This window comes from Mercenaria mercenaria, chromosome 18, assembly GCF_021730395.1.
Source record: "Mercenaria mercenaria strain notata chromosome 18, MADL_Memer_1, whole genome shotgun sequence".
Lineage (NCBI taxonomy): Eukaryota > Metazoa > Mollusca > Bivalvia > Venerida > Veneridae > Mercenaria > Mercenaria mercenaria.
Genome location: NC_069378.1, coordinates 40530194 through 40542513, shown reverse-complemented (window position 1 = coordinate 40542513; position 12320 = coordinate 40530194). Strand labels below are relative to the sequence as shown.

The window sequence follows — 12320 nt, the reverse complement described above, 5'->3', positions numbered from 1 at the left end:
CTGGGAAAAAATAACGAAAAAAATATTTAAATAAAAAAGTCCGTTTAGCTCAATTTTAGCTAAAAAATTTGTGTTGGCAGTGATCAATGAGCGAAGCGGCAAGGGAGATCACTGCGTTGGAGTTTGTATGTTTACTTCCTGAAATAGCAACGAACATAAATTATTTCAAAATAACAACTTTTGAGTTGTTTCTCATTGCATAAACTCTGTACAATGCAACCATCAATCAAGTAAGTTATTTAGATAAGTATGCTTATGACAAGAATTTAGCTGATAGTAAATTATCATCAGTGGCATTTCCTATGAAGTGTTTACAAAAGGCAGTGGCTAGGGTTACGGTACCGTAATCCTAGCCTCCGATTCTAGGATTACGGAAGTTCCGTATTTCTAGACAACCCTATGAGAATAGGCTAGGACTACGGAAGTATTTAAGAGGAATCATATATATGTTAGTACATGCATAAATGATGTTGTTAACTTACTTGTTTCACTTAAAATAGCGATTTTTCATGTCTGTCGTATTATGCAGGCTGGTAACATTGCCCGATTGGGCTTAAGACATAAAAGGGATATTTCTTGAAAAATAATAAAGATATTTCTTTCAAACTTGGTCCATTTATTAAGCATAACATATGATGCTTATCAAGATAGAAGTAACTTTGTTGCCTTCAGTTTTGTTAGAATTACTTCCCTTTTTCAGATTTTTATGATGCATAATTTTTGAAGTCCAAAATAGTTATGTTTTAATGCAATGTTTAAAACAGAAAAGGTTCAATGGCTTTCTATTGCTCCAAACTTGTGCGCCAATACCTTTATTCTATATATTTAGGGTTAATACTTCGTTTCTAGTGCAGATGTACGAGCATTTTTTTTAAAACTAACATTTCTCTATGATGTTGTAAGTGAAAGCAGAGTAAAATGTAAACATTCATGTACTAGCGCAATAATTTAGAGCATTAGAAAGCCATTGAACCCTTTTTTTGTTTTAAACTTAGCATTAGAACATATTTTTTTGGACTTCAAAGATTATGCGTCATAAAAATCTGAAAAGGGGAAATAATTCTACCAAAACTGAAGGCAACCAAGTTATTTTTATTCTAATTTGTATAATTTGTTATGCTTAATAAATGGACTAAGTTTGAAAAAAATAACTTCATTAGTTTTCAAGAAATATTACTTTTTATGTCGAAAGCCCGATCGGGCAATGTTACCAGCCTGTTATGGGTTAGTTAAAGAAGAAAGAGAAAAGAAAACAAAATAGAGAAAAACAATTAAAAATGAAAGAAAAAAATTGCATAATCATGACATTCAAACAAGCCAAATTGTCTAGACACTTGCAAAATAACAGTGACGATCGGCCATTTTGTTTCAAACGAAAACCTTTTCCGTTGTTTGCGTCTTAGAATTTAAATGTAAGTTATTTAAGGCTGTTTGCTAGGTAGAATAGGATTGTTTACTATTTTATAAATGCATGATGTGTAAATTGCAGCAGGGTAGCTTGCATTAATACTGAACTGGACATTTTGGTTGTTCCACAGCGTGTCCTAGTAAACCTCCATAGCGTTACGGCAACACATGCACCTTTTCCATATAAGAGTATATATAGGGAAAAAAATTTTTTTTTTCGTTTTAGGCTTAAAACAGTGTTTTTAATTTTTTTTTTTTTTTGAGGGGGCGGCACCCATATTGGCACCAAGACTGGACGGGCACCTGTGGATATAGTTGGACAATTATGTAAATATTGAAACATTACTATTTTCATTAAGAATATTTTAACTTTTATCGTTCATAATCATTCATCAACAGCGCATAAATAACTGTCCACCTATATTTTACTAACCCAAAATGGCGGATCGATGACACGAAATAATATGGCAGACATGAAAAATCGCTATTTTAAGTGAAACAAAAAAGTTAACAACATCATTTATGCATGTCCTAACATATATATTTGATTCCTCTTAAATACTTCCGTGATCCTAGCCTATTCTCATAGGGTTGTCTAGAAATACGGTACCGTAACCCTAGCCACTGCCTTTACAAAATGGCAGTGGCTACGATTACGGTACCGTAATCCTAGCCTCCGCTTCTAGGATTACGGAAATTCCGTATTCCTAGACAACCCTGTGAGGATAGGTGTAGTGCCTGTCCAGTCTGGTCCGGCCTACTTGAGGATAGCCCTACCGGAAGCCGAAAGGGGTGATTTCACTTGGAGAGTTCCAGCCGGTTAGACGTACGTCCATTACAACCACTACAAAACAGAATCTGTCTGTATCACATCTTGATACAACATCATCGTTCTTCTAAGGTTATTGGTAAGTGGTATTGGGCTACTTTGTTTTATCACCAATTACAATATTGGTGGCAGCGGTGGGATATTTCTTCTCCCGAAAGAGCAAGATTAAACACACTGGGCAAATGACAGAGATGCGCATGTTTGCGACTAACACCTGCCCCACATCCTCCTACCGGACAACTAGGGCCATGCCCTGGTTGCCCTGTTTCCCCCAAAGACGGCTTGGGCATCTTTGCAAGGGTTTCTCCACTCAGCGAATGCTGAACAGAACAGCCTTTAACATGGGATCCTTTCCCCTGACCAGCAGGCTGCTTCCCCTTACCCGGCACAGTAATGACTAGCTGAGGCTTGCCTTGCCCAATAGGTCTTGGTGCCCTCTCTGCCGGACTAAGCGTTCTAGAATCAGGGCCTTGTGGAACCTGCCCTGTTCCAGAAGCACTGTGCTGGGTCTTACTCTCGTCTCGCTCACGCGGACGAGGCTTAACAGGACTAACCGGCTTCCCACTACCTGAGGGTAGTGTTGGGCTGTTACATCCCAGCAACTTTTCAGAAGTTCCAGAGGAAACCGATTCTGACTCGCTGTCGGCCTCTCCCCCAACAAGCAACTGTTGCTCTGCCGGAGGAACCAACTCGAGGTTCTCACCAGTCGGTTCAATAGCCGGATCTGTCCCTAATCGGATGTCCCTACTCTGTCCACATGGGGCATCCTGCCACTTGGATTTATGAATGGGCCCCAAACGGCTCACATTCTGGGAAATCCACTCACGGGAGTGACACTGTAGAACGTCTAACTCCCTGGCCAGATCTCTTAACCAGCTATACCTATGCCTGCTTTTGGCTTCACGGACCTGGTCCAACAGGATTTCAAACCTGTTCGATCACCTACTTCAGGTGATTTTTGCTGCCATTTCTTTTGGGTTTGCTAGGTTGCTCATCTTTAGCACCTTAATCACCCTGTCCAGACCGTCTTTGTATTCTTCAGCCATATTCTGAAAACATACCCAAAATGATCAATTTTGAGTCCTCACTCTTCTTTGACAGCCGGACACTTGTACTGATTTATGTCTAGTGCATCAGACGCAGTTATGTTCAAACAGAACCCATGGAACCACTCCATACAGAAATCACACTGGATTATAAATACCCTGCCATGGCTTTCGACATAAGCAGTAGACTCGGTCGCTGCCCTTAGCAGCAGTTATGTCACCTGAATTTTGCTCCCAGTGCTTAATCCACTGGGGCACTTCCTTGTCCTTACTCTTTTTTAGTCTGTCATGGTTTACTGCCAAAACAGCATTTCTAAGTTTCACACGGAAGAGGAAAGATGATATTATTTGGATACTATCACCCCTGGTCCCTTCCATGGTGGACAGAGCTTACGGCATTTACCCTTCAACACCTCAGTATCAAGTAGGTAAACCCTATCACCTACCTCATAATTCCTCTCAAGTAAACGCAAGTCATAATTGCGCTTCATTCTTTTTGAGGAAGTTTTCATCATTTTGCGGGCTGTATCATGTGCCTCCCACAACTTTTGGACCAATTCATCTGAGTAATCACTAGGGGACTGGCCTTTACCCAGATGCTGAGGAAACATTAGGTGAGCAGGCGCATTTACCTCCCGAACCAACATTAGCTTATTGGCCGTAAACCCGGTCATACGGTTCACAGAAATATCTCAACACAGATTAAGCGCCCTGAAGCTGTGCTGCAGGTGGCTTTTAGGAGCACATCGAGAGCTCAGTGATTTGCTGGTCTATCTTGAATCGCTGAGTCCACTATCCTCGGTTGAGCAGCCAGATGCCTCCACAGTGCAGGCAATGGTTGATTTAGGTGTGACTATGGGGGTGTCGGTTCCCAGGGACGTGAAATTAAGACCGGAGGGTGATGATGTCAGGGCCTTGGTGCACTGGCGCTTTCTGTTGTCATTGGTGTCGATGATTGAGCGACACCAGGTTGAGAAACTTGGACACTTATTTCAGCTGTCCAAGGATGATCAACAGAACCTCCCTAAGTTGCCTGAGGCTTTTGATAGTCACTGTCACCTTGACAGGACTATGAAGGAGTGGGGGATGACTAACCCATCTCTGAAGGAGATGAGTAATCTGAACCCCCTAGAGTCTCACGAGGTTCACCTCGTGGGAGTTGTTGGGGTTTTTGTGACCCTGAGACTTACCCTACACAGGAGGGTATTAAATCATAGTCTGATCAGGGTGTTTTAACGGTCGTGGGATTCCACCCCCCGAAAGCGCTTACCGAGAAAGCGTTCAGTAAGCTGGCGGAAGTTCTCCAATTTCCGGAAGTAGCAGGATTATGGGAGATCGGTTCTTGATCAAACTTAACCTGCTGAAAAATGGGCTGAACAGCTCCGCAAGTCCTGACTTTGCTGCAACCGGAGCATGTGCTTGTTATTCATTGCAGAAGTTTGACAAACCTTTCAGATGAGTCTCTGTTAACTATGTTTTATTTGTTACAGAGTCATCCCCTCAGTCATGAAGGAGCAGCTGATTCATCTTAGCTGCTTTACAGGGTCTCTGGACATGTTACAGATATGGTTTGAGGTGTTCCCTAACACTTATGTTGGGTTCAGAGTTATGTAAGTCCAATGACTATCTCGACATGCTCCGTAAACTTAGAGTCTTCCCGCTTGCTCCTTGAGATGCATGCTCCTTATTTCAGCCCGCCACGCTGTAAAAAGTCCAATCCCTACATGATTGGATGGGTTGCATCCAGAATAGCTGAGGCCAGAGGCCAATCTTGGGGTGATCTCCTCAAGTTAGCAAATGCTAATGCACAAAGACTGTACATTGAGAAGCTCCCTCCAGTCCGGTGATGAGTCAGCTTAAGCCATAGGGGCTAGCCCCGGTGCACTATGGATGTGAAGATCCATGGTCACCGATAGTTGTGGTATTGTGACTGAATAGCCACAATACTAGTACTGGTTTTACCCAGGAATCTCTCATATTATTGTGAGTAAGAGACCATGGTTAACTCCCATGGTCTATGACTACCTCCTTCTATAGGACGGGGAGGAGTGTAGTGCCTCTCCGGTCTGGTCCGGCCTATGTGAGGATAGCCCTACCGGAAACCGAAAGGGATGATTTCCTGTGGAGCGTTTCAGCCAGTTAGACTTACGTCCATTACCAACCACTACAAACCAGAATCTGTCTGTATCACATCTTGATACATCATCGTTCATCTAAGGTTGTTGGTAAGCGGTATTGGGCTACTTTGATTTATCACCAATTACAATATAGGCTAGGATTATGGAAGTATTTAAGAGGCATCAAAATTATGTAAGAACATGCATAAATGATGTTGTAAACTTACTTATTTTACTTAAAATAGCAATTTCTCATGCCTGCCCTATCATTTTGTATATTATTAATATTTTATAGCTCTTTTGTTAGATTAAAAAAAAATTCTATACTTTAAATTTTATGTGTTGATTTTGCTTGTCACTCGAGTTTTCCGCAAAGAAACAGGCAAAATCAACACCCGTATACATACGTTTCAGCGTTGTTTTTTTTTCTAGCCAATTTGGGGCCGAAATAGGGCCCCAATCCCAGTGGCAAATAGTATGTTTTTTTTCCCAATTTCAAATTCAAGGCTAAAATTCCCAAAGTTAAATATATAATTATATTTTCTTTTTTTCCCAACTTTTTTAAACAAAACTAAAACCGTACACATTTGAAACTCAAGACAGTTTGCTAAATTAATGCGTTAATGATAAATTATGGCCATTTTCTCTCTAAATGTGATATTTTAAAGGCCCCGGCCCCAGCCCCATTCCCAAATTGTTGGGAAAAAACACTGAGTTTTTCTTTCCACAATCATACTAAATATTTTTTTTGTAAATTGGCAGACATACGAAGTAATTTTTAAGTGAAATAAGTACTTTTACAACATCATTTATGGCTTATGCATGCCTTAACATATATTTGATGCCTCTTAAATACTTCCGTAATTCTACCCTATCTTCACAGGGTTGTCAAGAAATATGGAACTTCCGTAATCCTAGAATCGGAGGCTAGGAATACGGTACTGTAATTGTAGCCACTGCCTTACAAAATGGCAGTGGCTACGATCTTTAGTCTCAGACTTTTTTAACAAACACTGTAATTCATACCAATATGAAATCTACAAAATGTCTTTCTTAATCCTTTAATTTTGCCCTATCATCTTATTAAGGAAAAGAGACAGGTCTGCAAGTAGATGAATACTTTGATTTCTTTGGATCTGTATCATCAACAGTCATTCATTGTAGGAAGTGTCTAGCTGTCCGGTAGCCAGACCCCTAGCCTGTGTGCAAGCATTTTCTAGCTGTCCAGTAATAGATTTCCTTATGAATAAGTAATGATACCTGTTATTTAGTAAAGAAAGCGATACTTACCTGCAAACAAAATTTTGTGTGAATACATACTAAAGATTTACTTTTAATCATCTCAAATAAATCACTGCATTATTCAGTCGATAAAGCGAAAGTTTGCAGAGCAAAGCAATGTTTTTATGGGATCGGAATTTTTAATTTTATTAACACTTGATTTTCAAAATTAAAATAGTTTTTAAAATTTAAATACTTACAATTTTCATATTTTAGCATAGAAATATTTTTTTAATGAATAACAGTTTTAAATGACATTGTAGATTGGCAGACTTTTGACCCCCAACATCTGGAATTCGGCAGTGCGGTGTTCAATACTTTTAGAAAAGTTAAACATTCATTATTAATCAATTTTATCTTGAAAAATCAGTAATCTATTCAAGGTGATGTAAAATATTCTTTGGTATATATTCACACAATATTTTGTTACAGATAAAAGTATTGATATCTGAATTACCAATTAAAATTATATGAAGTCATTACTCATGCATTAAGAAATCAATTACCGGATGGCTAGAAAATCCCCCTGAGGATTTGCTAGTTGTCCAGTGACCGGACGGCTAGAGCACAGGCTAGGCATCCGGTTACCGGACGGCTAGACACTTCCTTCATTGTAACATATCACTCTTTTTATTTAGGTTGGAGAGATAGTTACCCACAGACAAAATGGATGGAGATGATAAGAAGTATAGAGGTAAATATTGTAATTTTTGTTTGGGTTTAAGCCATAACTTTTCAGTTTGGAGCAAGAGGATATACATATTTAGGCATCCAACTTAAGTTTAGCACTTGTTAAGATCCTCTACATGAATCTAAATTTGATTAATCAATGTTTAAGAACACCCCAAAAAAAAAATATCTATTTCAACATTAGATCAGTTTAAAATCTGAGGCCCTCATCTGCCACATTCCTTAACCTTTAGCATGCTAGATAAATTGTCATCTGCTGGAAATGGCGTCTGCTAAAATTGTAAAGTTCATTCAATTTGCTCCAAAATTGGAAAAAATATTGTCAGAGTAGCAAACAGCTTGGAACCTGATCAGGCGCCGATTTAATCGGCGTCTGATCTGGTTCCAAGCTGTTTGCAAAGGCTGTTAAATTCGCCTGCAGCAGGCTAAGGGTTAAAATGCTTCCATGTGTTTCATACCCACTAAGTCTTGGAAACTACTCACCATGGATTTTCCTCACTTTACAGGACAACAGTTATTCTGATACAGTTGAAATGAAATGAAAACTTTTCTTAAACAAAATGTCCAAAATAAAAACAGTCCATTTTCTAAATTACAATTTAAGCTAAAATGTTAGGTCTATATAAGGGATTTCTATCTTTTGTGCTAAAGAGTTTCCAATAAACAGGGTCATTACTGGTATTTATTGGAAAGTCAGTCAGTGTGTTAACTGTATCAGTAAGCCAGGAGAGGAACCAATGTATTTTATTATCAAACTTATTTAATACATAATGTGATAACTATAAAATCTAAATCTAACCTTTGCAATTTTCCATTGAAAGAAAAATGTTTGTTGTTCAAACAGAATAATAAAAGAATAAAAAAAAACTTGTTAATTTTATGATTTTTATAGGAAGAAAAAGCATGTTTTTATTTTGACAGGTTCTACCTGGTTTATGTTAACTTAAAATTTAAGATGATTATATATGAACATGATGAAGGAAATTCATATCAATCTTGTCAGCTTGATTCAGACTAAATTTAAATCATAATCTGGGGGAAACTTGTTTGAGATGTCTACAAATTCAATTTTTTAAAACATGTAACATTCACACACAAGTCATGTAAATTTTTATACAAAGTCATGTATTACTGCCTTTTGAATGTTGTAAATGACATTAATTTTAGATTGAAAACCTCATGTGCATTTCAGTGTTATAAAATAAAGCATGAAAAAGGTACACTTATGCTACTTGAAAATTCAAGATAGAAGAAACACCATAATTTGACTGTGTATCATTTTATACCTACCAGACTAAATTTATTCTTGCTTAGATCAATAGAAAAATTGTTAATATTGGGCCCTGAAATTTTGTGCATATGCTGTGCAAAAATTTCAAAACTGAGTTTGGAAACCAGTCTTGACATTTTAGCACCTGATTGGTTGTTTAAGAGCACAAATGTGGAATTGACCAATGGCAAGACAGTGAGACTGGTCTCCAAATTCAGCTTCCTGGTTATTGGTATGGCATTTTAACATTTTAGTAAAACTCTGTTCCAGGTGTGGATCATAGCCAGTCTGACAGCGATGGAGTACATGAAACAAGCTTCAACACTGGTAAGGCCATAACATAGCATGTGTAATCCACAGGTGGAAAAGTATATATACATGTACATACATGTACTATCTACAAGGCTTTTTCATCCAGGAATTTGGAAGAGGCCTTGTCTTTCAGATTGGAAAATTCACACCAAATCATTGCCAAATTTGGGGTGGGGGGAAGCATTTAATTGAAACTGGGTCTTATTGTTCTGTAACAGAGGTTGAGATTTGGAGGCTTCCCAGTCTGAAGTTGACTCATAGTTTCATAAGTTTAGAAATATAATTTCCAAATTACAAAAAAAAATTATGCCCCCTGTGTCAAAGACTGTGAGGCATATGGGCTTTGAACTCTCAATCCCTCTGTCCATCTGGACCCTTCCTTGCATATTCAGCGCTTACTGCAGTTTCCGTCCTACTGAAATGAAACTTGATATACACCATCAACACACATATTATCAGGACTTTTTTTGTGTCCAATAATTATGTCTCCTACTATACAGTGGTGTGGGAGACATACTGATTTACTCCTGTCTATGTTTGTGTGTCTGTCACAAATCTTGTCAGCACTATAGAAGTTAAACATTTCTCTTCCGATCTTCACCAAACTCAAACAAAATGTGTTTGTCAATAAGGCCTCGGCAAAGTCTGATAACTAGCCAAATTGGCCCAGGCACTTAGGAATAATGGCCCTTGAAACTTGTTTTTTGATAATCAAAGCACTGAAAGTCTGATAAGGCAGTTGTGGGAGACATGCGCTTTTCTCAAAAGCAGCTCTTGTTTTTTCTGAAGTTATGGACCTTTTTAAGACTGAGATATTAAAACTACATCAGAATATTGTGTACTCAACTGCTCCTACAGTTTCCATCCTGTTGAAACTGGGTCAAATTGGTGCACTTTGTCAACAAGAAGAGGACATGCATGTATTATCAGGAATTTCATGTCTGATGACATTTTCCAGAATTATGGCCCTTCTTTGAAATCGGTATATAACATTTTATTTGGTTAACCTTATGGAAAATGGTTACCATGTCAATGTAAAATAGTCATCAGAAGGTAAAATGTTCAAATATTGACATCTCTGCTGATAACAATTTTTCCATGCACCCTGCCTTAAAGGTGGATAATCAGATTTTGGCCATGAAACGGATTTGTTCGAAACTTTAGCATCTGATCATTTATGTTCACTTAACACTTAATACAAATTAGATTTTCACTGGAGGTATTTTTAAAATTTCATTTTCCTATCCTGGTTGCCCAACCAAGATAGAGTTATTTTATCATAAGTATAAATTTGATAAACATACTTTGCCTAAGGAAATGTATAAATATTAGACATATTGTAATATTTGTAAAATATTTGCATTAAAAATTATGTATTTAGATGGAATTCATTAGAAATGCAAGTTTGAAAAATTATTATTACCTCCCTTTGCCTATCTTGGTTGCGCAACCAAGATAGATTAGAAATAAATGATTTCAGAAGCTACACACAGCTTTAAAACTTGCATTTTGGTTCAGATTGTTCAATAGTTGATATGTCTATCAAATTCAAATGTAAAACTAGAGATTGTATCGAAATAAAAAGAAATACTCAGCTTTTTATATACTTTCATACTAAAGGGGAGTAATTACAAAATTTTATAAAAATAATAAAATATACATTTCAAATAGGAATCTAACTCTATGTAATCGGTCTTTTTGTTCTTTAAATAATTCTCTACCAGAATATACAAAAAGTAAAAAATGTCATTAAATGTTGTTTAAATGTGATTGACCACCTTTAAGTCTGTTTACATATTGTAGCAGAACTGAGGCAGGTTTATATGCTCCTGGCAATAATGTATAAATCTGCTATGAACATGGGGTTCTTTACATGTTTTTATGGGTACAGGTAATAATTATGTTAGTGGTAAAAGTAACAAAGAGGAATAATTTTAGAAGTGGCTAACTGCTGCTAAGCATTTGAATATATACATGTAGTTTCAGCATTCTGCTAAATCTATTTTCAATGTCTGAAGACAAATATGTTTTCAAGGACGCTGTGTTTTATGTATCATGTACCATTTGATGTTGTTAAATCTATGAATGTCTATTTTTAGCATCTGAGGGTGGAGCAAGTGATCCTAGTGATCGCAGCCTGATGCATCATGATGATAAAGATGCAGAAGAACCAATCAGATCTAGTCGTTCTATGCCTGTACCAGAATACCTCAGAGGGCGGCCACCATTGGCACACACGGAAACCATTGATGAGGAAAATGAGGCCCCACCTCCATCCTATGATGAAGCGGTTACTGATTATAAAGAAACATCTGGAGGAAAAAATGGTAAAAGATGTGTTGTACTTACGGAGATTTGCTAATCAACCAGCTATTCCTAGTAAATAAACGTTCTCAAAGGCAAAACCCTAACCCTAAGCTGTGTATTGTTAAATGTCATAATTTTCAATCTTTTTATTAGCTCACCTGTCACATAGTGACAAGGTGAGCTTTTGTGATCACCCTTCGTCCGTCGTCAGTGCGTCCGTCCGTCCGTCAACAATTCCTTGTCTGCACGATAATGGTTTCATTTATGATTTTACTTTAACCAAACTTGCACACAACTTGTATCACCATAAGGTCACGGTTCCTTTCTTGAACTGGCCAGATCCCATTATGGGTTCCAGAGTTACGGCCCCTGAAAGGGCCAAACTTAGCTATTTTGACCTTGTCTGCACAATAGCAGCTTTATTTATGATTTGATTTATACCAAACTGGCACACAACTTGTATCACCATGAGATCTTGGTTCCTTTCTTAAACTGGCCAGATTCCATTATGGGTTTCAGAGTTATGGCCCCTTAAAGGGCCAGAATTAGCTATTTTGACCTTGTCTGCACAATAGCAGCTTCATTTATGATTTGAATTTAACCAAACTTGCACAAAACTTGTATCACCATAAAATCTTGGTTCCTTTCTTGAACTGGCGACGTTCCTTTATGGGTCCCAGAGTGATGGCCCCTAAAAGGGCCAAAATTAGCTATTTTGACCTTGTCTGCACAATAGCAGCTTCATTTATGATTTGATTTTAACCAAACTTGCACACAACTTGTATCACCACGAGATCTTGCTTCTTTTCTTCAACTGGCCAGATTCCATCATGGGTTCCAGAGTTAAGGTCCCTTAAAGGTCCAAAATTGGCTATTTTGGCTTTTGCAGCCATATAGAGACTTCATTTATGGTTTTATTTGATACAAACTTCTAAAATATCTTCAACAACAATAAATCTTGGATTCCATGACAAATCAGATCCAATCATAGGTTCCAGAGTTATTTTATATCTGATTACCTCCCCTGATTGTAATCAAAATGGATTTATATCAGTAAGTAC

At 37.7% G+C, this 12320-nt stretch overlaps 1 protein-coding gene across 3 annotated transcripts in view; it reads left to right on the top strand.

The window, feature by feature from the left end:
* Window positions 1-126: 126 nt before the first annotated feature.
* Window positions 127-12320, top strand: part of LOC123539461 (uncharacterized) — a 40222-nt gene continuing 28028 nt past the window's right edge. For all 3 annotated transcript variants that reach the window (XM_045324100.2, XM_045324099.2, XM_045324098.2), the window contains exons 1-4: window positions 127-230; window positions 7319-7374; window positions 8911-8967; window positions 11052-11279. In XM_045324100.2, coding sequence (XP_045180035.2) covers window positions 7347-7374; window positions 8911-8967; window positions 11052-11279 — 313 coding nt within the window. In that variant the 5' untranslated portion in view covers window positions 127-230; window positions 7319-7346. The remainder of the gene's footprint in view (window positions 231-7318; window positions 7375-8910; window positions 8968-11051; window positions 11280-12320) is intronic.